Source organism: Daphnia pulicaria, chromosome 2, assembly GCF_021234035.1.
Source record: "Daphnia pulicaria isolate SC F1-1A chromosome 2, SC_F0-13Bv2, whole genome shotgun sequence".
Classification (NCBI taxonomy): Eukaryota; Metazoa; Arthropoda; class Branchiopoda; order Diplostraca; family Daphniidae; genus Daphnia; species Daphnia pulicaria.
The window spans coordinates 6,942,181-6,968,093 of NC_060914.1; the positions used below are offsets into that span (position 1 = coordinate 6,942,181).

A 25,913-nucleotide genomic window follows, 5' to 3' on the forward strand; every position below is an offset into this window, starting at 1 on the left:
AAGTTGTAATGCAGTTATAATGCTACATGAAGACGGAAATATAGAGATTTCAAAATAGAATTTTTTTGTATGTGAGCGAAGAGCGCGAGCGCGCTCACTTTTTTTTGCGAGCGAGAGCTGAGCGCCGCTCACTTTTCAGCACTGAGCGAAAAGCTCTGAGCGCGCTCTCAAATCAGTGAGCGACTTCCAATCTGCACTTATATAAATTGTTGGAAATGAAAGACGTCCCCAACGTCCGACGACGAGATCCGGCCGGACAACCAGGATTCCGGCCCATTTACGGGAATACGATCTTCGGGGCCCCCGATAGGTGGCCCTTTGTTACCCGCCTGACTGCACCAATTCTTTGTGCCCTTTCCCCCCTCCCCTGGTGTCAATGTAATGTTCAGGAGGGCATCGGGCCCTCCCTGTCTCAATCTATCCATACTACAAGTCAGTTCAATACAGTCAGCGTGAACAAATCTCTAAAACTTGTGTCATCTCTATTCATTTCATCTAATTCGGTAAGGTAAAAGATTGACACACTACTTCCTTCCGAACATGGTCCTTCGAACCTTATTTTGAACCAATTTTTTTTTGTGAAACTGACTGAACGAGAACGCTTCCCAGCAAAGCGTTCGGGTCTCTTTGGCAACAAAAGACCCACTGACTCTCTTTCATCTAAAAACTGTGCTTCTCTATCAAATTCCAATCAATTTAGTTGAGTGTATATTTGTGTGTGATTTACGACTATTCGTCTAGCCGTCATCGCCATTTTTTCGAGAAACCGCGTGGCGGCCTGAGGTGTCAGAAAGTCTGAGCGCCTCACACACACGCACACACTCAACTGTAAAATCTTTCTCATTCCCATTTTTTGATTATTCGTAAAATTAAAAGCAAATAAACACTCTTTCTTTCTCTCTCTCTCCTTAATATCAACTTAAATTAAATCAGAAAGTAGAAAATTGATTAATTCTCCCATCTCTCTTGCATTAATAATTTTTTTTCTTCTTTTCTCTCTCTACTTATTCCCACATTTCATTTCACAACTTAACCGTTTTTTTCTTTTCTCTCAACGCTCCACTTTAGCGGAGCTCCAAGGCAGGGTTCCTTTTCTTTCATCAAAATTAGGCCCGAACAAAAACGAAAGCGACACCAGGCCCACCTGAAAGGAGAAATTGCTCCATGGACGGGCCCAATCAGAGAGTCTCTCCGTAAAAACACGAGAGAAGGACGACGCGAGGAATACCGAAACCGGCCGATCGTCCCATGCGCCGTCCCATCTAACGACCCGGTCATCCCGACGCCATCACTAGAACAGCAGGCAATAAATCTACGCCGGGCCCTGGATCGATTAGACGCAGCCGCCCCTCCTCCGAAAAACGTCCCGACGCCGGCCGAGTGGGCTGAAATTGCCAGAAAACTGACAGCACGTCCCGTCCAAGACTTCAGAATCACCAGGGGGCTGTTTCACGGCCCCGAACAGCATCATACGGTCGCGCCAGCCCAAGCAGCCGCCGAAGTGGAAGAAGAGGAAGCCGTCGGCGGAACAGAAGAAAAAGAAGAAGGAGAAGTTGGAGGTGAGGCCAGAGAAGAGGACGACACTCTGCAGATGCTCTACGAGAGCCTGTCACTCGAAGAGCAGACACAAGTCCCCATCCCGCCACCACCACCAACAGAGCCAAAACGGCAAGGCCGATCTAGAGGGAGGGGGCTACTGATGTTCTCGCGAGAGAGTCTTGAAAAGAGCTTTAGGGAGAGCCCAAGGGAGCGATCCAAATCCAATAATTTTCCCATCACTGTATTCTAAGGAATGTCGAATTGTCGATAAATACAGGATGCGCCTCTCTCCAATTAACTCACTTTAACTTTTTCAATTCTAAAAAAAAAAAAAACATTCTTACATCAAACGGGAGACAAGCCAAAAGCTGACCTCCATAACAAAAACTTTTTCTTTTCCTCTCAACAAACAGGAACGCAGCATTCCAAAGGTGATTAGGTGAACGAGGGTCGAGCCAAAACTTAGCCGACCCGCCGCTCGTCACGCCATCTACTGAGAGGAAGGAGAGACGAAAAACTTTCACTCTCCAACACCACCGGCAGAGGCGCTGCAGTCAAACTTGAAGCAGCCACTCTCCCACAACACCGCAAGAGGCGCTGCACTCAGAACTTGAAGCAGACACCTCAAGCAAACAAACAACAAACAAACAGGCCAAACAATTAACAATTAAACAAAAAAAACTAATCTAAATCTTTTTCTCTTTCAAAAAAAATAAACAATCAAGATGGCCCCGACAAACGAAGTGTCTCGGAGAGCCATGAAAAGCCACGTCACTCGCTGGATTAATAACATCCAGCAGTACAGCAACGTAAAAGTGGATCTAACAGTCCTCAACCTAGTGCTGGGAGCTGAGTCCAACCTACGGCAAATGTACAGCAAATACAAGAGAATCTCGGAGTTGGTCGCCAGAGACATGGAACAAGCAGGAGCGACCTAAGAAGAATTTCAGGATGAAGTCGACGGCCAAATCCAAGTTGACGAAGATGTCGGCGACGCACTCATGATCGTAAAACGAAAAAGAGAAGAATTCAAAAAAATTGAAGACGCTGAAGAAAGAAAACGGCATGATGAGACGCTATTGCTCATGCACAAGACGCAACAAATAGCAGCGGATGCCACCAGAGCCCAGGAAAAAGCCGATCAAGACGCAGCCAGGGCCCAAAAAAAGGCCGATCAAGACGCTGCCAGGGCCCAAGAAAAAATCGATGAAGACGCTGCAAGAGCACAGGAAAGAGCAATCCGTCAACAAGAAAATCTAGATCAACAGGACTTATTCCGACAACTGATTGCTGCCATTCCGGCAGCAGCTGCACCAGGAGCGCCGGCAGCTCCAGCCGCAGTTGCGTCAACTAAACTGCCAAAACGTCAAATCAAGCCGTTCAAAGGGGACGTGCTCGAATGGACGGCCTTCTGGGAAGGTTACAACGCAGCCGTCCACGAATCGGCCATTCCGGCGGTTAAAAAATTTGGATATCTTAAAGACTACTTGAAAGGTGAAGCACAGCTGTGCGTGGAGAATCTGGAGCTCACAGACGCAAACTACATCGTTGCAGTAAATCTCCCGAAGGCGATGTACGGCAAAACGGACGTTCTGATCGAGGCCCACACCCAGAAATTGGACACTCTGCAACCAGACGTAGACGTAGCTGATACCGCGGCACTCAGGTGCTTCCAGCTGACTATCCAGTCACATATCAATGCGTTGGAGACACTTGGAGTTGCAAGAACGAGCCACGGATGTCTCCTTGGATCAAGAATTTTACGCTCGATCCCACTCAAACTTCAAGCAGAGTGGGCCAAATCAGCAACGAACAAGGTAACAGACATTGATCAAGTATTAAAATTTATCGAAGAGCAAGTTGAAGCTGTAGAGCGACTCAGTCGTCTGAGAGCTACAATACAAAAGCCGGCCCAAAATTCTCAACAGCCGGCCAAATCAACACCACCTACTACACCGACAGCTTCTCAGCTTGGAGTCAGCAGCAAGCCGACTCCACAATCAAAACATTCAAGCAAAACAAGAAGAAATGGCAGTCCATCACCAAGGAGAGAAGCGACGGCATCATCTCCAAGAAAGCCATTGCTGCCGTGCGTGTTCTGCAAGGAAATGCATTGGGCTATAAATTGCCCAATGGAGCTGAAAGAAAAAAAGGCAGTCATCACCAACGAAAGAAGATGCTCTAACTGTTTTGGTCATCACGAGACCACCGTTTGTTTTAATCCTCACAGGTGCCAACGATGCCGAGCCAAGAACCACACATCTTTGTGTGCCGAGAAAGATACCAGATTCGGATCCTCAACTATAATTCCAAGCAAACCGGTCGCTGGGAGCAGCTCAACAACAGCGTGCGCAAGCTCCTTTGGTGAAGTTATTCTAAAAACAGCAACCGTTTACATTACAGGCCCAAATGGAAAACAGATCCGAGCAATTCTCTTCCTCGACGATGGCAGCCATAGAACATGGATTAAAAAGCAGATTTCGAAAGAACTTCAACTGAATATCATCCAGGTGGAACAGATCGCGACCGGGCCTTCCGCCAGACAGAGGCCCCTCCAGCAGAAACTCACAATGTGGTCGAGATGACGGTGCGGGGCACCTGGCCAGGAGCCCCAACGGTGCGTATTGAAGCTTTAGAAGCAACCGACAAAGTTGGAAGCACCAACCCCGCCCGGCCCGTACCAAACTACAGAATTTGCAAGAAAGCTTTGGCTGGGGAATGAAAATTTGGCAGACGACCGCTTCGAGCGTGAAGGAGGAGACGAGGACGTCGGGATTCTTGTTGGAATGGACCAAATGTTTAACATCATGTTCAACGAGCCAGCAACTATCAGCCCGTGCGAACTCAGAGCCTACACTTCAAAACTAGGAAAAGTTATCGGCGGTCCATCACAAGAAAAAACATCGAAACAAAGTCAAACAATTGTCAGTCAACTCCTAATTAATTCACATTGCTCTCTACCACAGATCACCTCACAGCCATCGAAATTTTTCAACAGCATCCAACCAGACCAGTCGGAAAGCAGGGAGACAGGAAATTCCAGTCTCCTTCCACTACCAGAAAATTCTGAACAGATCTGCTTTTTCGACACGACAAAAGAAAACAAAAGGTTTGAAAGGGAGAAGTTGAATTTTGATCTCTCGTTATTTTGGCGTCTAGAGAATTTCGCAAATTTGAACGACTGTGTTGCTGTGGAGAAGGACGATCAATTCCGCTCCTTCTGCGACGAAATCACGCGATTCGAAGACGGCAGGTATTGCTCGCCAATTCTATGGAAGACTGACAGATGGAGACTGGAAATCAACCACCATATGGTAGCTTCAACATTGAGACGCATGCTGTTCAAACTACGCAAATCTCCAGTCGACTTGAATAACTACACCAAAGAAATCAACCAACTAATAGCTAACGGATTTGTAGAAGAGGCTGATTTCAATTACGAAGGCCTCCACACTTATCTACCGCATCATCCAGTCTACCGGACAGACAAGGCCACCACAAAAATTCGACCAGTTTTTGACGGCGCCGCAAGATCCAAATATGGGCCGAGCCTCAACGATATTTTGGAGACCGGACCAAACCTCAATCCTGATCTCCTCTCGGTCTTAATGCGCTTCCGGATGAACCGGATCGCCTGGATCAAATGAAAAAGCATTCCTCAACATCGCGCTGCAGCCCGAAGACGCAGAAGCAGTCAGATTTTTATGGCCGAGGGAGCCGAAAAATCCCGACTCCGATTTCATCGCATACAAATGGAAAAGAGTTCCATTTGGGCTAAGTTCAAGTTCATTCCTTTTAAGAGTCACCATTAATAAGCATTTGCCCTCAGTCAAACCTAGATTTCCAAAAACAGTCGAACAAATAGAAGAGCAACTTTACGTGGATGACTACCTTGGAGGAGCAGACAACGTTCCAACAGCCATAACTACGGTGGGAGAAACCGTCACGTTATTTTCAGAGGCCCAACTCAACATGAGGAGCTGGGCAACAAACAACAAGCAGCTCCGTGACTTTATCACCGAAAAAGAAATGTCGAACCAGATTGTCGGAATCCTTTCACCCACAATAGATGGCCAGCACAAGGCACTGGGTCTTAGATGGGACACGAGCTCCGATTCATTTAAATTTGACCCTACATCTATAATGGAAGCAGCCATGGAGATAGGAGAGAAAATCACCAAAAGAAAAATTCTGAGCATCTCAGCAAGAATATTCGACCCAATTGGTTTTCTAGCTCCTACAGTCTTACTTTTAAAAATAATCTATCAGAAACTTTGGGAAGGAGACATAGGTTTGGACGATGACGCCACACCCGAAGTGAAGAACACCTGGAGCAGCATCATGAAAGGACTGAAGGATCTACATAATTTGGAGATCCCACGATGGATTGGATATTCGAAACCTTCCGTCGTCTCCGCAGAAATTCACGTGTTCGGCGATGCATCAGAAGCAGCCTACGGAGCAGTAGCCTACGCACGGCTCCAACTGGAGAACGGAACTCCTTACACCATCCTCCTAGCCAGCAAAACGAGAGTGGCGCCTCTTCCGAAAAAGAAAGTAACGTTACCCAGACTCGAACTACTAAGCTCTTTGTTAGCAATTCATTTAGGAAAAAAAATTTGAACCTCCCTTCACACCGAGTCATGGAAAACGACTTACTGGACAGACTCCCTCGTCACACTAGGATGGATAAGAGGAGATCCTTATCGTTGGAGACCGTTCGTGCGAAACCAAGTGGAAACCATCAGAAAATTTTCCAACTCGGAATGGTGGAGACATTGCCCCGGATTGGAGAATCCAGCCGATCTCGCTTCGCGGGGAGCGCCAGCGCATGCGCTGGTGGAATCGAAACTTTGGTGGCACGGACCAGCCTGGCTGACAGAAGAAGAAAGCGAATGGCCGAACTCTCCAGAAAACCATTCCACCGAAACGCAAGAGAAAATCGAGGAAGAGGAGACGAAGAAAACGGCGACCGTCTCCTTTGCAGCGGTCAAAACCGCCCAGCCAATTGAATGGCACCTCGAAAAAATCTCTACATGGACCAAACTACTTTTTAGAACAGCCTGGATCCTCAGAGCGCTCAACCGTATGAAGAAAAGAACGCGCGGCCCAGGACTCGAACTAAAAGAAATCATCACAGTCGCCGGAAAAGAAATTACAATCGACAAGATAGTCACCGAAGAGCTGAACGAAGCGGAGCTAGCCATCTGCCGACAGCTCCAAGTAGAACGCTATCCCAAAGCTTTTTGGACACTCCAGCTTGGACTGCAGATTCACCGGAAGGAGAAAATCGCATCGCTCCGACCGGTCTGGGACAATCGAGATCGACTCATCCGAGTCACTGGAAGAGTGGCGCTCGCCCTCAGGGATCGAGACATTCAACCACCGATCCTTCTCCCAGCAAATCATCCGGTCGTAACTATGTTGATAACCAATAAACATGTATTTAATTCACACACAGGAGTAAAAACGACACTGTCAGAACTAAAAGAGAAATATTGGATCGTGAAAGGACGCCAACAAGTGAGAAACGTTTGGTACGCCTGTGTGAAGTGCCAGAAGCTGACTTCACCTCCTTTCCGACAAATAGCAGCGCCGCTACCAGCCAACCGACTCCGCGATGCCAGGGCATTCGAAATAACAGGAACCGATTTTGCTGGCCCGCTATACTACAAAAACGCGACTCCAAAAAGGAAATCCAAGTCGGCGCCATCCGTCGAACGAGTCATTCCGGAACCTCCACCAGAGAAAGAGAACCCGGATGCAGCGGAGCTTCCACCAAAGAAGCTCCCGAAGAAGAAGACGATGGCGACCAACCGGATCCAGCGCAACAAATCAACAAAAATTTGGCTCTTCCCTACCAAGACAGGTTTTCTGATATCGAAAAACGATTAACACAGGGTTGTAGATCTTTTTACGCTGATCATTTTTATTATAGGGTTTAGGGTGTGCAAATGAACGGAAGTGCCCGTAAAACGCGTTCAAAGTTTTGAGTTTTACGGAGCTGACGCGCAGCCCAAGCCGGCCAGAAAGGGGGTCGAGCGGGGGGGGGGGGTGGCGCGTACCCATGGGAGAGGGGACAGTGAAGGGGGGTATACCTGGGCCATACTATACGATCCCATGTTTGCCCATCTGCTCCCATGTCACTGGTGGTCTAATGGTCAGCATCCTGGGCTAATATGTCGAAGGACCGAGGTTCGAATCTCGGCCGGAAGTAAAAAAAAATTCTATAAAAAGTCGAAAAGAGAAATAAGGTAAACTGGTAACTCACGACGACGCCACGCCTCCCGCTCTTGTCGCGGTCGTGAGTTACCAGTTTACCACCGATCTTCCACTTCCATCAACTCTAGAAGCTTTTAAATTTAATTTATCAAAATCCGACGTAGTTTTTCTAAGCGATTTCGCCCGAAGACCGAGTTTTGATCCTCGGTCCTTTGGCATGGCAGCACTGGTCGCTAACCATAAGGCTACCATTGACATGAATATGTTAAGGGAAAGCACGAACTGTATGGTAGCTCCCCACAAAGATTAATTTATGTTTGCAACATGTGACCGCATGATATTTCAGTGACTGATGCTATTAAAATTTAAAATTTTCAAAATTTCAATTTATATCGAATTTTTATTTTGACTTGGCTGAGATTCGAACCTCGGTCCTACGACATAACAGATCGGGATGCTGACCATTAGACCACCGGTGATATGGAAGTAAAGGGGGAAACATGGGATGGTATAGTATGGCCCAGGTATACCCCCCTTCACTGTCCCCTCTCCCATGGGTACGCGCCACCCCCCGCTCGACCCCCTTTCTGGCCGGCTTGGGCTGCGCGTCAGCTCCGTAAAACTCAAAACTTTGAACGCGTTTTATGGGCACTTCCGCTCATTTGCACACCCTAAACCCTATATTAAAAATGATCAGCGTAAAAAGATCTACAACCCTGTATTAATCGTTTTTCGATATCAGAAAACCTGTCTTGGTAGGGAAGAGCCCAAAAAGCAACCGAAAAGTTACGTGTGCATCTTTACTTGTGCCGTGACGAGAGCGATTCATCTGGAGTTAACCAAAGACATGACGGCTGGCTCTTTTCTGTTAGCTTTCCATCGATTCTCCACCAGAAGAGGCCCAGTGTCAGTAATGTACAGTGACAATGCCCAAACTTTCCGTTGTGCGTCTCGATATCTTAAAAACATTCGATCCGACCCAGCCGTTCACGACCTCCTCGCCATGAGAAGAACCAGCTGGATCTTCTCCGTTAGCCTCGCTCCATGGTGGGGCGGATTTTGGGAGAGAATGGTGAGGATCACGGAAGATTTATTGAGACGATCCAACGGGCGCGCATGTCTCGCGTACGACGAACTAGAAGTGAGTTTAATCGAAACGGAAAGTGTGATTAACGCGATACCGTTGAACTACATTGGAGAAGGAGCGGACGATCCGCTCCCGATCACTCCGAATCAGTTTCTCAACAATCGTCGTTCAACTTGTGCTACGCCGGAGCCAGCAGTCAATCTATTGGCTCCCGATTCAACAAGTGAACTACTCAAGAAATGGATTAGAACAGGCGTGATTACGTCAGTGACTTGTGCTCGCGGTTCGTCTCCGATTACCTGATGCAGCTGGATAATTTTCACGCAAAAGGAGCGTCGGGCAGGAAAATCCGCGTCGGAGAAGTTGTCGTAATCCACGACAAACTTTCTAAACGGCTCATGTGGGAGACGGGAGTAGTTAAAGAATTACTCCCCAGCTGCGACGGCCTAGTCCGATCCGCGATAGTCGAATTCCCAAACGGTAAATTATTAACCCGAGCCATTCAATGTTTGTATCCCGTAGAACTGAGAGAAGATCAACCGGAAGATGTGGAGATCGCAGACGGTGCCTTGAATCCGGAGCCAGTTGAAGCAACTGCTCCGCAATTTCCAAATCCACCCGATCCGGCTCCGCTCCCATTGCTTCCGATCGATCCAACTGACGTCGAAGAAGATGATCATGTGGCCAATCCGGCCGCTACTGACGTCGGCGAGGTCGAGTCCCAAGGCAAGGGCTCTGGTTGGAAACGAAAGACGTCCCCAAAGGCCGACGACGAGATCCGGCCGGACAACCAGGATTCCGGCCCATTTACGGGAATACGATCTTCGGGGCCCCCGATAGGTGGCCCCTTGTTACCCGCCTGACTGCACCAATTCTTTGTGCCCTCCCCCCCCCCCCTGGTGTCAATGTAATGTTCAGGAGGGGATCGGGCCCTCTCTGTCTCAATCTATCCATACTACAAGTCAGTTCAATACAGTCAGCGTGAACAAATCTCTAAAACTTGTGTCATCTCTATTCATTTCATCTATTCGGTAAGGTAAAAGATTGACACACTACTTCCTTCCGAACATAAATTGATTTGAACTAATATAATATGCCTACTCTCGTTAGATTCTTTTGGCATTCAGTGCACTTGAAGCAATGATTGTGCCAAATCAACTTTTCAGCTTTCACACTTTCCAAGTGAAAAACTTGCTTGTTGCAAAGCTTGCAAAGAGTAGTAGCGGCATCAGCATCAGATGCTACTTGTAAAAGTAACATATGTTTTCTTGTGTATGTTAACTGGTTTCTATCTTGTAGACTTTCTATTTCTGTATTTACCTTATTGGACTTCTGCTGGACCTGTGCTGCATCAACAGAACGGACATGAATTTTTTTCCCTTCAAATTTCTAAACGAAGAAAAGTTGTTTAATATTGGCTAATACCTACATCAGTAATCTATTATGGTAAATAGAAAGTAACTGTACCGTTGTCTTAGAAGCAACATCTTCTTTTGTTTTCTTTTATTTTTTGGTAGTAGATTTCTCCTTCTTTTTTTCAACTACAGGAGTTTCTTCTGTTTGGTTTTCATCTACCTGCTGAAAAATCATGCATAATTTAGTAATTTTCTTTGAATTAAGACATCAGTCTTTCCTTACTTGTAAGTTGATGATGTTTTCCAGTACAACAGTATCAGTTTAAGATTTCCATGTTTCTCTTCTTATAAAGAAGTTGATTGGATGCTTGACCTGTATTAAATAAGACACGATGAAATGCAATAAGAAACTGAAAATGTAACACACAACACTCCATATGTTTAGAGTGGAAACAGACAATAAGCTCAGTCGTTTTCAAAACAATCTAGTGTAAACAATTAAGCGTGGTTGCCAAACGGAAAAATTCCTTATTTGGAATTTTTCGACTTACAATTTCAAATTAAATCAAATCCCTAAATACCCTAATAAACTTTCCGTTACAATACGTTACAAACAAGTTGCGTCAGATGGCTGCCTTTCTTTTTTGAAAAGCAGACGAATTGTTATGCCAGTTACATGAAACATTCGTTTTCTTTCACCAAACGTTTTGTCGCTTCAGCTTTGATTTATTACGATTCGTGTTTTTGCTATGGAAGATAAGCAACGTAAAAACTACGTTAAGAATGCGACAGTGCAGAAGAAGACGGGAGCAAACGAGTAAAAAAGGCTAGAATTCCCAAAAGAGTAAAGAGGGTTATTCCTCAGCAGTGTTTTTCAACAACTGTCAACAAATTGGGTAACACAAGCAAAGCAGTTGTATAAGTATCTGAATCAATTCTAATTCTCGTATAATTATTTAAGTTCCAACAGACAATTTAAAAAAAAAGCAAGAAAACATTGACAGGCAAGCTATAATGCTGCATGAGCAAATGAAAGGTTCGCAACATGCTCAAGAGGAGCCTCATGCTGATAGTGATCTACTCGTCAAAAGTGTTGATACCAGTCAAAAGAAAATTGGAGTTATTTATATCTATTGGACCCCGTCCTACCACTTAAAAGAGTATTTTGAGATTGGGAGTTATCAGAGAGAAAATTAATCAAACATTTGTACGTCCAATTTTAAACAATAGACAGCTATTGAATTAATTATATACCCGGTTATACCCCATTACATTTGAATATTATAAATTATAGTACCTCAATGTTCTTAGTCCTCAGTAGCATAATAGAAATTGCTAGTACTAAGCTAATGTAAACCAAAAAGACTGTTACGTGTCAACTTTGTTTGTTCGCAAGTTTGACATACAAAAAAATAATTTAAGATCTGTAACTGTATTTTGAAGTATTATTAAATAAGTGGCCTGCTAAGCAATCAGCCAACTTAATGCTAATTACTTTATATTTATCTCTTAAAAGTTATCTCTTAAATGGTAACAATCTATGCCACAGATCCGAAGTCCAGTACTTTTTTTGCGACGAAGGCTAGTGGCCTGTACCTAATTGTAACTAATACAAACAATCAATATTGCAGGCTCCAGTGGCTTACGGGAAGAAATAAATATGATCAGTAATCATGCATCAGATCTGCTTAGCACGGCCTTAGAGGAAGAAACAAGAAGCTCAGAAAATATTCCTGTTAATCACAATTGGAAGGAACGAATGAAAATTGTTCACCAAGCTTGGGATAGGAATCGACAAATATTTTGGGAATCACGACTCGAAAGAGAATGTCCCGACTTTAACGTGTGTGCTTCGTGTTTTAACGAGCTCCATCACTATGTAATTTGTTGCTCAAATTGCAAGAGAGATTTATGTTCTCTTTGCGATTCAAAAGTGCACGAGCATTCACCATTCCATAGCAGGACACTATACAAAGAAGAAGACTTGTCCGAAACCAAACTTCTTCCTCGTCATGTCTTTAATCACACAACACAAATGATTGAAAGCAGGGGTAATTCTGATACCATTTTTAGTGCGCTTTTTTCATAATTTTTTTCAATCTGAAGTCGTTCTGGTTCCATGCTAACTCCCACTATCGTGCCCAAAATGTTCCATGACCGGAACTCTAAACTTGCAAGGCGGAGAGAAAGAGAAAATTGTAATTACAAATGACGGTAAATAATTAAAAATCCTCTCACATAGTTGTGTTCATAATACTTTAACTTTTAATGTGCAGGTCGTTTCGATTTGAATTCCACATTAGTTTGTTGCTCTTCTGATAGTTGTAGCTATGGTGCAGAGCTGACTGAAAAAGACTAGATTCAGTCAAACTGGTGGCCCGGAACTCCGTCTTCTTCCACATATCTATTCTCTGAAGATCTTCTGCAATTCTGGTTTCATCTGAAACATCAAAACTTGGGGTCATTGGAGCGAAAGTTTATTGAAACACTGAATGGAATTTCAAAAGCTTCTGATAGGGTAAATACGGTATAATCTCTGTTTTGGTATTCAAATACAACATCTGTTTCGGCATTTTAGGTTGATGTCATCAACAGAACTCTCTTCAACAAAGCAAGTCAGGAATACGATTATTTTGTATACGGTTTTTTTGACACCGATATTAGGCAACAAAATAAAACCACTTGTCCGGCTTGTGGCGATAATCCTAGTGCTGCTTGTGTTGACGGAAATTTCAGACTCCCTCGTCTTGAATCAGCAAGCAAAGGGTTAGCAACTTAAAAAAAAAAAAAATGAAGTGAATCGAATTAATTAGATTTGATTTAGATACGATGAGGATTGGCGGTGATTTAGGATTAAACGAATTAGGACTGGTAGAAATAGGACTACGTTTTAGGACTAAGTAGAAATAGGACTGGTCGAAATAGGACTACATTTTGCAAATCATTATTGCCAGTCCTATTTCTACCATCCACTAGTCCTATTTCTACCTGTCCTATTTCAACAGATAAGAGATCTGGTATCCTTGTCGGATTTGCCAAAGATAGTAGTGTAGTGTAGATCCGGCACCGTTCATATACTATTCAGCCAATTAAACTATGTTAGTAATAGTCCAGTTCGTTTTTCATTTATAACTTGTATATTTCAAAACTTTTTTTACTTTTTTTTTATAAAAAGGTTGAATACAATCATGTTAATAAAGCCCATTTGTTAGAAATATCAATTTGAAATGCAATTTAAGGTTTATTTGGAAATAAGATATTGTATTAAAAGTTTCGTTTTACGGGACTGACGCGCAGCCCAAGCCGGCTAGAAGGGGGGTCGGAAGGGGGGGGGATTGTACGTACCCATGGGAGAGGGGTAAGAGAAGGGGGGTTTACCTGCGCCATACCATACGGCACCATCTTTTCCCTTTGGCTAAAACGGCAATGGTGATATAATGATTAGCAATCCGTTCTTTCATGCTAATGGATTGAGGATCGAGGTTCGATTCTCGGTCAAGGCGAGATAAATGAAAATTTAATTTTGAAAATTTTAAATTACAACAGCTTCAGGTACTGTAATATCAATCAATCACATATTGCATTATATAAATCAATATCTATGGTAATGAATAGCAAATATAATAGAAAAAAAAACTCAAATTTACTTAACTAAAATGGAGTCTACTACTCCTGCAAAAGGCTCCAATGGCGTCGAAGCTGCAGCAGGTACATCGTCAAAAAACATTAGGAATTCTTCCAGTGAGAGACTAAGTTGGTTCGACATATTTCCTTGGAGTATTTGCTGTAACTAATCTTGTTACAATTCCGCTTTCCATAAGTTAACTATTTTTGATTTAGAAAACTGCCGTTATGTGTGTGATTGTTGCGTGATTGCGTGGTTGCCGGAAGCTTTTGGACGATTTTTATTTTTAAAAAATTCGAAACTCAAATTGATTAACAATACACCATTGCTGATTTGAGAGGAAGGAAATAAAGTGTTCAAATGGTAATTTGCAATTCATTACCATAGATATTGTCTATCCGACAAGGATGCCAGATTTCTTACCTGTTGAAATAGGACAGGTAGAAATAGGACTAGTGGATGGTAGAAATAGGACTGCTCGTAAGGAGAAATAGGACTGGCAATAATGATTTGCAAAATGTAGTCCTATTTCGACCAGTCCTAATTTGACTAGTCCTAAAACGTAGTCCTATTTCTACCAGTCCTATTTCGTTTCAGTCCTATTTCACCGACTACCACGATGAGTCTTTGTTGAAAAATGCAGTGATCGCAAAAGACGAACAGGTTAATTCTCACATCAAACAAATTGATGAAGACATCGTTCCGGTATGTAACCATAATGCATCCGTATTAAAATTAGTACACAATCATTTATTATTATAAATCAAGGAGCGTCAGAAAAATCCTTGCGGTGGCAATGTTTTTAAAGCAGCTAAAGATAGCTCGACGAACAAAAAGCACCTTGACGAGACGGGTCTTATTATGGCTTGTTGTCGTCATCTCATTATTTTGCAAGCGGTCAATATGTTTGTAGGCGAAACGTATCTTCACGTGCACTATCTCCATAACCTCTTGTATAACCTCGGTTATAAAATCTTTTGCTACGACATTGTTTGCCTTTACTGGAAATGGGCAAAAAAAGTAGGAGCTAAAATGTTTGAAAATCGGAAAAGAGACCCAAAGAAAAATGCGATAGATTTCCGATTTTAACAGAAAAAATGACCCCCTTCTTGGCTCGTTTTCACGCCATTGCGCATGTGTGGCACTGCTACGTGAGTAAAATTATTTTGTGTGTTTGTAAATGATTTAAATAATTTAATATTTACAATTTTGTACTCAACCTTAGATACTATGGGCTGGTCATTGGATTGATGGTGTTGGGGCTACTGTTGGAGAAGAACAAGAACAGGTCAATGCATCTATGTCATTATATGGTAACCGGACCAAACACATGACGCCAGGAAGTAATAAATTACAATCCCACCAAAAGAAAAAGAAGGAAATTTTTTTCTCTTTAGACAGAAACGATACTTTATCTGCTGGTATGATGTATCTCAATTCAGAGAGGTTCGATCGAATGCCAAAATTTCTCGCCAGCCGATTACTTAAAGTATTTTCATTTAAAGTCATGGTTGGAACTGGTTTCATTTTTTCTTTTAGTCCCGTATTTTAGCTGAGGCCTTTTCAATGGAACTGAAGGATTTGCTAGAGACCTTTAAACTTTCCGAAACTGATTTACCAGGAATTAAAGATCGACTTAAGAAAAAAGCTGCAAGCAGTGCAAGGAAAAACGACGACGGACCCGGGCCGCCTTGTTATCTCATGAACGATTTGGAGGCCCAATATTCCGAAATGCAGATTTTGAAAAAGAGGAGAGAAAAAACTGCAAGTACGTGTCTTATATTATTGCACCATTCTACTCTCATATCTATTTAATTTCGTTATTGATAACTAATACCTTACACTAATTAGCCACAGCAAAAGAAAGATCGAAGATGAACCGTGTCATTGGTGCCACTAAGAAAAAGGCAATAAGTTTAATAGACAAAATAAATGAATGGCATCACGACCAGCAGCCCCATCCAGAAAATGAAATTGTTAATGATCTAGCTAATAACTTTGGAGGATTTTTGCAAAGGACTTTTCCCCTGGCAACTACCCGACCAAAAGAGTAACGTATAGTCATTCTTCGTTAGTAAACAATGAAATAATTATGAGATTTCAAATCGATTTCAGACGATCACAGAAATAACATGAATCTAATCGAAAAATCGATGCTTTCTTTACGACACAAAGAGGAAATACATCTAGTAGAGAAGGAAATAATAACATATGACATATCGATTCGTAAAAAAATCTCTGTTCTGGAAAAAGAGAGAAGGAAACTTCAAAGGGGATTAAATAGACAAAATATGAAAAAAAAAACAGAAAAAGGGGTAAGTGTTTGTAGAAGAAGTATTGCACGAAGAGTATCATTATAATTCTTTAATTTTAGAATTCTCGGTGCATGATGGCGAGATCATTTTTAATATACGAAGAAATCAAAAGGCTCAATGGACTTTTGCCGAGATATGAAATAGAATCATCCGAAGATGAAACAAGTGAAGATTCTTCTGATTACGAATAGAACTACGTATTCTTCTCTTTTTTTTGCAATTGTTTGCAGTCCAGTTAATGCAAAACCCCTTAAAAACTCTTAACTCTGTAATACATATTGTGTAACCTAGCATATTTAAAAGCCAAAATATTAGAAATTAATGGTTATTTATTGGGAATAGATAACTGAATAATGGGAAAATATATGAGGGTAAGATAAAATAAAAATTTCAGGATCAAGACAAAACAGCCCGTAGACCAAACCAAATGTCGATAAAACCGTCTCTTGACGAAAGAGCTTATACAACATCGCAATGAGGAAACCGTTTTTCATAGTTGGACCAAGAAAGGCCTACCAATGAAAATATTTATTTATTCCCTACCATTAGAATAAAAGGAATAATTTTCGAAATATTTGAAAAAACGTAACAAGGTTGTTTTTTCAGATAATGGCACAGCACATTAGATAGATTTGAAATAAAAAAAATACCCTTTTCTAGAATTGTGAAGAAATTTAAATTTTTGTAACCTTCGACAGATCCTTTTGTCGCGTCACCTAAGAAAAACTTCATACTTGAACAAAAAATTTCATTCATTTTGACAAACTCTATGGAAATATGGAGTTAGATTATAAGAACAAGAGGATGTCACGTTCATACACAGAGTAAATAAATTTGATAAAATAACAATCGTTCGACAGGCTCTTTTGTCGCGTTGCGTATGAAAAGACTGAAACAAAGGGGTTCGAAAAGATTCAGTAAACTGTGGTGACCCTTAAAATGCGATCTGAAGGTTCTTTTATTGCGTTTCATGAAAAAAAGCTGAGGCAATACGACAAGGTTTGGTAAAAGAAAATGTTGTAAATATCGGTGTTCGATCGGACCTTTTGTCGCGTTGCCTTAAAAAAGGTTTTTCAAGTGTAGTATATAAAATTTCCAATCTTGCCATTAGTTCTAGGGCTCGTCGGTCTTTCACAAAAAAGGTTCATAAGTAGAAAAAAAAATTTAAGGGATAAAAAAAAATCGGTGTTCGATCGGCCGCAAACGGAGGGGGGCAGCACGATTTCAAATTTCGTTTTCGATGGCTGAAATTGTTCAGAAAGGGGTAAATCATAAAATTTCAAATACAAAAAACGGTTGCCAGCCCTCCTCCGGAGATGCCTAAAAAAAGAAAAAAAAGTGTTGGTACTCCGCTGGGACCTTTTGTCAGCGACAAAAATCGGGTTCGACAGAACCATTTGTCGCGTTTGGTGAGACCAGGTTGTGTTTTACACTGTCTTGTCACGACACGGAATGCCAACAGCAATGGTTTCTGACCACGGGACTATCATCACGTCGAATTTTTTTCGATATTTCTGCCACAAGCTACAAATGAAGCAGAAATTCACGACTGCTTATCATTCAGCAAGCAATGACGAAAATGAACGCTTCAACCACACGCTCACGACCATGTTAAGGAAAGAGCTGGTTGATGGCGCTCATTCAAATTGGGAGGATTTACTCGACCCTCTCCTTTTCGCCAATCTTTCATATCCCCCTACTACATTGTGCAAGAAAGGGATCCCAACGTACCAATAAATAAATTTCTCGATGCAGCCCCCAAAACGGATAAATCCCCATCGGGCTATGTTGGAGAACTTGTCAACAGCCTCCGCTTTTCATTTCAAAGGGTAGCGCAAAATAAAATGAATATAAAGTAGGAGATTACGTGTTTTTCTATATCCGTGTAGTATTAACGGTTGATAGTAAAAAATTTACTTCGAAATATAAGGCCCTGATAGAATCATCAAAGTCTATGCATACAAGACAGTAGGTATAGCCGATAATTCATATGTACCCCCAACAAGTCCATGTAAACCGCTTAAAACCATTATTTGAAACAATGCTCTGGCGACAAGAGCCATGCCCCGCATTCTAATCGACATTTGATGTAGGCAATGGATAGAAAGCAACGATAGAGAAAAACACGCAGACCACAGACAAATTAAATGGAAACGCGCAGAGTGCTGAAAGCTACAGCAGCGCCACTTGCGCCACTTGCGGTGACGAAGACAACGAATCACAATAGGAAACTTGCAGAGATTGAAAACGACGAAAATGACAAAGAACAAACTACAATCGTCTGTGGGAAAAAAGGTGTAAGACAAGACGCCACGGAAACGCCACAAGAAAAAAACAACTGACAAAGAAAAAATTCAACCTGCAGAATCCGTAGTCGAATCATCAACATCTCCGTCGCCCAATAAAGTAAAGAAAAAATTTGGTCGCACTAGAAAAACAGCCACTCAGTTCACCCCCCGCAAAACTGCGCTGGTAGTCCAAAACCTCAACCCACCCAATCCAACCCACCACCCCCATCACACAAGGCAAATGAAGAAACCCTCAATAACAATGAAAATTCGACCCCAGACAATAAATTTGAACAACTGGGGAAAAGAATCCGTCGTAGGCCTGCACGCTACGCCGACGGAGCAGATGAAACCCAAGTGCTGAATGTTTAATGTTTTCTTTCTTCTTTTTTAAAATGTTACCGATTCTTGTGTTGTCTATCATCGCCGTATTCCTATCTCTCCTATTTCCATCTGTACTGTGCCACAGCATCATGCTGCTGGCCCAAATCATTCTCTTTCTAGGGTTGTACATAACGTCACCACTGGCCTTCAATCTCACCGTGTGCGACTGTACCACACAAACCCATGTGGGAATTCTTCAATTCTCAGACAAAGATTGCCATCCGGACGAAGACATTCATCCACACTCTCAGTCAACTACACGGTCTACACTGAAAAAAGAGCTAAGGCGAAATTTCCGGGACAATTATGTGCACATTTGAAGCCCCAAAAGCGGGTCTTAGTCGACTTTTTCAGATAAGTGGTGATCGTGACCAACCGAGTGGCATTAGATACCTCCTTCACCGAGTGTCAAATTATGTATGAAAGTCATCGGTGCAACGACCAAGTAATGGTATTCAGAGACAACAAACTTGTAAACGATTTTTTTAAAATAATAGTCATGGGGCTCTGAAGAGGCCCTCTGGTAGCCAGAGATTTCTTCATATGATGGGCTGTGGATAGCCCTTTAGCCCCCACCTTCTTCTTCGCTGTCTTTTTTTTCTTTTATGTGCTGAGTGTGGACCTGGTGAAAGTTAGTTGTGGAGATTGGCGGCCGCATTTGGTAGTGAAACGATTAAATTGGTTCCTTGTGATTGCTTAAAGTTTTCTTTTTCCCTTGCTAGATTCTGTTGACGAGTCTTGTGTTTTTTAAAAACCTTACCAGAAGGTACTTGATCTCATGTTGGGTGCTGTGGTTTAAATCGAGGTTGAGGCCAAGGAGATTTGGTAGGTTTAAGCTGATATTTTTCGTTGCAAAAAAGTTAATAATGTCTAATCTTTTCATTTCAAGGGCGGTGCAGTGTATTAGAGCATGTTCTGTTGTTTCAGGTGCATCACATTCTTCGCAGCTTGGGTCTTGTTCTGGTCTATGCCTGGCTAGTTGGGCACGCAGTCTATTGTGGCCAGTCCTCAGTCTAAAGAGGATTCTTGTTATTGTTCGGGATTTATGGAGGTGCCACTTGAGAAAGCCAGGTTGTTTTCTGTTTTGGATGTTGACTTTATCGTTGCTTATTTTTAATTCTTTCATATTAAATTATTTTAGGTACAGCTTGAAGATAGAAGTTTCTTCCGAAATTGAGAGCGCCTTACCGAGTGAGGTTCTGTTGTTGAGAGAGTTTTCGAGATTCGCTAGGATGTCGGCTCTTTCATTTCCTGGAATGCCTACATGGCTGGGTACCTAGCAGATTCTCACTCTGGTACCACTACTTTTTAGATTCAGTGAAGTTTTGATTATTTCTTGAATGACGTGGTGTTTGTTCTTTACAGGGCCGTCAAGTGCTTTCAAGACTGATTTGGAGTCGGTGAAGATGACGAATTCGGCGATGTATTCCTCGTGGGAGTACGCTATTTCCATAGCTCTGAGGATACCGAAAGCTTCGGCTGTGAAGATTGAGGTTCCTTCTGCCAGGGTTCCTGCTTCTTCTATATTCCAGGAAGGAAGGACTGCTGCATAGGTCGTATTCTTTGTGTCTTTATTTAAAGATCCGTCAGTGTAGGCTTCTATGATGTTTAGTTTGTTTTTGTACTCATAGAAGGGAAATCTTGCTTTCATCGGGTTGGATAGGGCTTCTTTTTTGGAAATTTCGAGATAGTCGGTGATGATTGGGATTATCTCCCATGGCTTTATTTTGTGCGTAGAAGGCTGTGTACTTTGGAAGAGTTTTAGGCCGGCCAAAGTGATGTGCGATGTTGCTTGTTTGAGGGAGGGCGTGTTCTGGTTTTTCCAGTTTGTTGGATTTCTCCTGAGATTTAGGCAGATTGGATACATAGGTTGATTTGATTGTTTCTCGATTCTGATGATGAATCTCCCCGATAGCCAAGTCTTCCTTGTCTTCAGAGGCTGAAGGTTCAGTTCGAGCAGCATTTCTTTAATGGGTGTAGATTTTGTTGCGCCAAAGATGATCCTCATTGTAGCATCCCAAATGTGGCAACGTCGCCCCGCTAGCCGTTGGCTAAGGGTAGTTGCAACGGAGCCATAGCCAGGAATACACAAGGTCTAATTATCCTCTCCCATCGTCTAAGTGCTAGCCTTAGTTCGTTACACGGCACCTGTGTCAAGATACTACATTGGCGACGAGATTTATCGAACCGTAACTGTGTGCATCTGATTATTCAGCTTTCTCTGTCTTGCGATTGAAAGTGAAGCCGGTCACAGCTAGTCTTAGTGCATCTCACAACGTGGTGTCCATCATGGCGTCGTCCCTACCATCTTTTCCGCCATTCGACGTGGACGAAGACCAATCATCAGTGGGACCTCGCTGGGCCAAATGGGTCAATCGCTTTGACAATTTCTTAGCAGCACTCAACATCACCGATGATGCACGACGAAAATCCCTGATTCTCCACTACGGTGGAGAACGCGTGTTTGAAATCTTCGATACTCTCGACTCAAACATCCGTGTAAAAACACCTGCCGCGGCGGGAGTGGCTGCAGTTAACGAGACCATCTACGAAGCAGCACGGCGTGCGTTAAATGACCACTTCGCACCCAGAGTGAACACGGATTTTGAAATGTTTACATTTCTTCTTCGACAGTCTCGACAGCACGACGGTGAGTCCTTCGATTCATTCCACACGCGACTCCAACAATCCGCAAAAAACTGTGGCTTCACCGACAAAGATAGGGAGATCAAAGCCCAATTGACAATAGGGTGCACCTCAACCGAGCTGAGACGAAAAATACTGGAAAAACCAGCAATGACACTGGACGGTGTACTGACCAAAGCAAGAGCTTTAGAGGCTGCAGCCACCCAGGCGAACAAAATGGAAAAGGAAATGGATCAAACAGCCCTGGCGATGCGGCAAAACAAATCAACTCGAGACCAGCCAAAATGGCGGAACAAACAGAGTCAACACGACACAACCAACCAGCCAAACCAACCCACGGACAGACGAAGCTGCTCATTCTGTGGTGGCCAGTTCCACCAACGATTATCAACATGCCCTGCCCGCTTTCATCAGTGCAGCAACTGCCTGAACATTCACCACTTCGAACAGTTCTGTCGTTCACCCTGGAGGGAGCGAGCTAACCAATCCAACAGCAGCATACTCAAACAGCAGACCAAATCCTATCACCCTACGAAACAAAAGGAAAGAGCAAACGTTACGATCGTCGAAAAATCCGACTCCGAGTCCGAAGACGAAAACGCGTTTCAAATCACGGCCAAAGGTCTCCGAAGCGCTCGATTTGAAGTTGCCGTTAACAACGTCAACATTCCAGTCATCGCGGACTTCGGATCTACAGTAACTCTCCTAGATCAACAAGCCTACCGCCACCTCGGAAAGCCACAGTTAACGGCTACATCAATTAAGATATTCACGTACAACTCAAAAGAACCACTGCCCCTGAAAGGTGCTTAACAGGTCCAAATATCCCACAATGGTAACACTGTTGCAGGAACAGCCTACATCTGTCCGGGGGACGGTGGAAATCTGTTGAGCGGGAAAATGGCCTCTAAACTAGGTCTGATGCACATGACCAACGCAGTGTCGATCCAGGAGGACACCAGCAACATTTTCAACGTAAACACAAAATTTCCCAGGCTATTCAATGGAATCGGTAAGCTGAAAGATTTCTCCGTCAAACTCCACATCGATAGATCCGTCAAGCCGGTAGCCAACACTCATCGTCGCATTCCACTCCATCTCCACCAGTCGAAAAGGAACTCAAACACTTGGTTGAAATGAACATCATCGAGCCAGTCGACGGCCCAACTCCATGGGTCTCTCCTACAGTAGTCACCACGAAGCCGCACGACAATACCAAAATTAGAATCTGCGTCGACGTGACAGAAGCTAACAAAGCTATTGAGAGGGAACGTCACGTCACACCCACGCTAGATGACATCTTATCCGATCTAGACGGAGCAGTGATGTTCTCACCAGCCTTGGACCTGGCTCACGGCTATCATCAACTGGAGCTGGATGAAGAAAGCCGATTCATCAGAACTTTCTCTACTCACGTTGGACTCTGGCGGTACAAACGTCTATTCTTCGGTGTCAATTCCGCAGCGGAGGTGTTTCAAAATGCCATTCGCCAGACCCTCACTGGATTAGATGGTGCCATAAACGTCAGTGACGACATTCTTGTATGGGGAAAAAGCACGGAAGAACACGACCGCCGCCTCAACGCGGTATTATAAAAGATACATCATATGAACATCACTCTCAACGAAGCGAAGTGTCGATTCCGTCAAGCCAAAATCAAGTTTTACGGATTCATTTTCTCTCGTAACGGCATTCAAGCTGATCCCGAAAAAATAGCAGCAGTGATATCCCTCGAAACTCCGGAATCGTGCGACGCCGTAAGAAGCTTCTTTGGCATGGCCAACTACGTACGGCGATTCATACCCGGTTTTGCAGACATCACAGCACCCCTACGGGAACTAACGAAAAAAGACGCAACATTCCAATGGACGGTCGATTGTGAGGCATCCGTCAACTCCATCAAAGAACTATTGGCCAACGAGCCAGTCCTGGCGTACTTCAACACGAACATCCCGTCCCAAATCATAGTCGTTGCAAGCCCAATTGGACTAGCCGCAATCTTAACCCAACAATATGGAGATAACGATTTTCGCATCATTGCATTTGCAATCAAATCGCTCAGCATCACGGAACAGTGGTATTCCCAACTCGAACGAGAAGCTCTCGCAGTACTCTGGGGATGCCAGTATTTTCATATTTACATCTTTGGGAAACCAGTGACGGTGCTCAGCGACCACAAACCATTAATCTCCATCTTCAATGGCATGTCACATCGCAACACCAGGTTGGAAAGATGGAGCCTCAAACTAGCTCCATACAACGCAACAATCAAGCATATCCCGGGCGCAACAAATCCAGCTGACTACCTGTCGCGCCATCCGATTGCCATCACCAACGACGCGATGGCAACTAAAACGGCAGAACAACACATTAACTTTATTACGGCGTCCTCGATCCCGAAATCGATGTCTGTCCCTGAGGTCCAAGAAGCATCTGTAGCCGATCCGGAAATTCAAGCAGTCATTAAGGCCATGACATCACAAAACTGGACAAACTTAAAGACATCAGCGTACTTTAAATGCCGTGAGCAGCTATCGGTAAGCACTGACAGAAAAACACTCACAAAAAACAATAAGTTGTGTATTCCCCGAGCGCTGCAAGCAAAAGCCATTCAGTTGGCCCACCAAGGCCACCAAGGAGTGTCAAAAACGAAGGAGCTAATTAGAAGCAAAATCTGGTTTCCCAACATCAACAAAGATGTGGAAACAGCGATTCTGAGATGCCTTCCGTGCCAGGCCTGCACCGCTTCTCAAAAAAAAGAGCCGGTGGCGATGTCACCAATGCCCTCTGGCCCGTGGGTTAATCTCAGCATGGACTTTTACTCCCTTTCAACAGGCGAAGAGGTATTTGTCGTCATCGATGACTACTCCCGTTTTCCAGAAGTGCACCACGTTAATTCCACATCGACCAGAAGTACGATCACATGTCTAGAACGTATCTTCGCTCAACACGGAATTCCAGCTGTTATTCGTGCTGACAACGGTCCGCCGTTCAATGGATCAGAATCTTCATAGTATATGAAGAAAATGGGAATTCATCTCCGAAAAGTCACCCCAGTTTGGGCCCCAGCCAACGGAGAAGTCGAAACGATCATGCAATCCCTCACCAAAATGATTCAGACAGCCGGCGTGGAGGTACAAAACTGGAAAGACGGTTTGAACCGTTTTCTTTTAAGCTACCGAGCAACACCGCACACAGTCACAGGTTTCTCCCCAGCCAAACTCCTTTTCAATAGGGAACTCAAAACCCTGTTGCCGGAAATCCCGCGGGAAAATGCAGATCATTTAGGTGACCATCATCGTCAGGCCCGCGTCAATGACGGCGAGGCGAAACAAAAAATTGCAGTCTATGCGAACAACAGTCGCTACCGAAAACCATCTACAGTTCAAGTTGGCGATACGGTGCTGCTGCGCAATGAAAAAAAATTAAAAAATAAAATGGCCCCAGCTTTCTTTCCCGAACCGCTAACCATAGCTGAAAAGAAGGGCAGCATGATCACGGCATCATCAGCGAAAAAATTGGTCACCAGAAATTCCTCATTCTTCAAACCTTTTGACTGTGGTGATCCTGTACTGATGGAAAGCGATGGTGCTAGAGTCCCGGCGCCGATGGCCCTTCCACTTCCCAATCCTCCTCCGCCGGATGCCGCAGATGAACCCTCACACGAAAATGCGGCGGAGCCGCCGGCACGCCAAGCCGGAGACGACTTTCAAGGTTTGCCGGACGCAGAACCTTTCGTCGCTGACAACTTTCCTCCCCTATCATCCGACGAAGAAGATGACGTCCCACAGCGTCCACCGGCACCCGAGCGGTGCGGATTGCGACCCAGGAGACGTCCAGATCCTCTTCACTACGTGGGAAAGGGCGTACAAGGGAAGAAGCAAGATGGCAAGAACTCACAAGTTTAAATTATGTACCGCATTCACTGTCTGTCCTTATCCTTTCTAACAATCTGTCACACGTTAATCGCTCACTCTGAAATAGTAGAACCGCAGCCTACTACAACAACCCCGAAACTCAGATTTCCCCAAAAACTGTAATTCCCACTTCAGGTCATCATATATTCCGTGTCTCTTATCTGAAGGAGGGAGAAATGTAGCATCCCAAATGTGGCAACGTCGCCCCGCTAGCCGTTGGCTAAGGGTAGTTGCAACAGAGCCATAGCCAGGAATACACAAGGTCTAATTATCCTCTCCCATCGTCTAAGTGCTAGCCTTAGTTCGTTACACGGCACCTGTGTCAAGATACTACACCTCATGAAGCTGTTTTGAATAGTTTCGAGCTTGGTTTCTCTGACCTGGTTCGGAGAGCCGAAGACCACGATGCCGTAATCGATGCGGCTTCTGACTAGTGCTTTGTAGATAATGACGAGGGATTCGATGCTTGGTCCATGCTTGGTGTTGGTGAGTATTTTAAGGAGGCTTTTCAGCTTGGGTGTTTTGAGTAAGACTT

General features: G+C 43.7%; 3 protein-coding genes and 2 long non-coding RNA genes across 5 annotated transcripts; 4 read left to right on the plus strand and 1 right to left on the minus strand.

Moving 5' to 3' along the window:
- The first annotated feature begins 4,346 nt into the window (after positions 1 to 4,346).
- Positions 4,347 to 5,186, plus strand: LOC124327671. Its single transcript, XM_046786667.1, has one exon. The coding sequence runs from the start codon at positions 4,347 to 4,349 to the stop codon at positions 5,184 to 5,186; it is 840 nt and encodes a 279-aa protein (XP_046642623.1).
- Positions 5,187 to 5,511: 325 nt separating this feature from the next.
- Positions 5,512 to 9,711, plus strand: LOC124327672. Its single transcript, XM_046786668.1, has 5 exons — positions 5,512 to 6,096; positions 6,181 to 6,981; positions 8,504 to 9,103; positions 9,157 to 9,328; positions 9,371 to 9,711. Exons 1-5 carry the CDS (start codon positions 5,512 to 5,514, stop codon positions 9,709 to 9,711), a joined length of 2,499 nt encoding a protein of 832 aa, XP_046642624.1.
- A 677-nt stretch (positions 9,712 to 10,388) lies between these two features.
- Positions 10,389 to 10,527, minus strand: LOC124327558. Its single transcript, XR_006916183.1, has 2 exons — positions 10,487 to 10,527; positions 10,389 to 10,426 (listed from the first exon to the last, which is right to left on the minus strand). It is a non-coding gene; the product is annotated as an uncharacterized LOC124327558 (long non-coding RNA).
- An 8,794-nt stretch (positions 10,528 to 19,321) lies between these two features.
- On the plus strand, positions 19,322 to 19,902 carry LOC124325905. Its single transcript, XR_006915445.1, has 3 exons — positions 19,322 to 19,476; positions 19,538 to 19,640; positions 19,705 to 19,902. It is a non-coding gene; the product is annotated as an uncharacterized LOC124325905 (long non-coding RNA).
- Positions 19,903 to 21,104: 1,202 nt separating this feature from the next.
- On the plus strand, positions 21,105 to 23,056 carry LOC124327673. Its single transcript, XM_046786669.1, has 3 exons — positions 21,105 to 22,266; positions 22,312 to 22,436; positions 22,514 to 23,056. The coding sequence occupies exons 1-3, from the start codon at positions 21,105 to 21,107 to the stop codon at positions 23,054 to 23,056; spliced, it is 1,830 nt and encodes a 609-aa protein (XP_046642625.1).
- Positions 23,057 to 25,913: the final 2,857 nt, after the last annotated feature.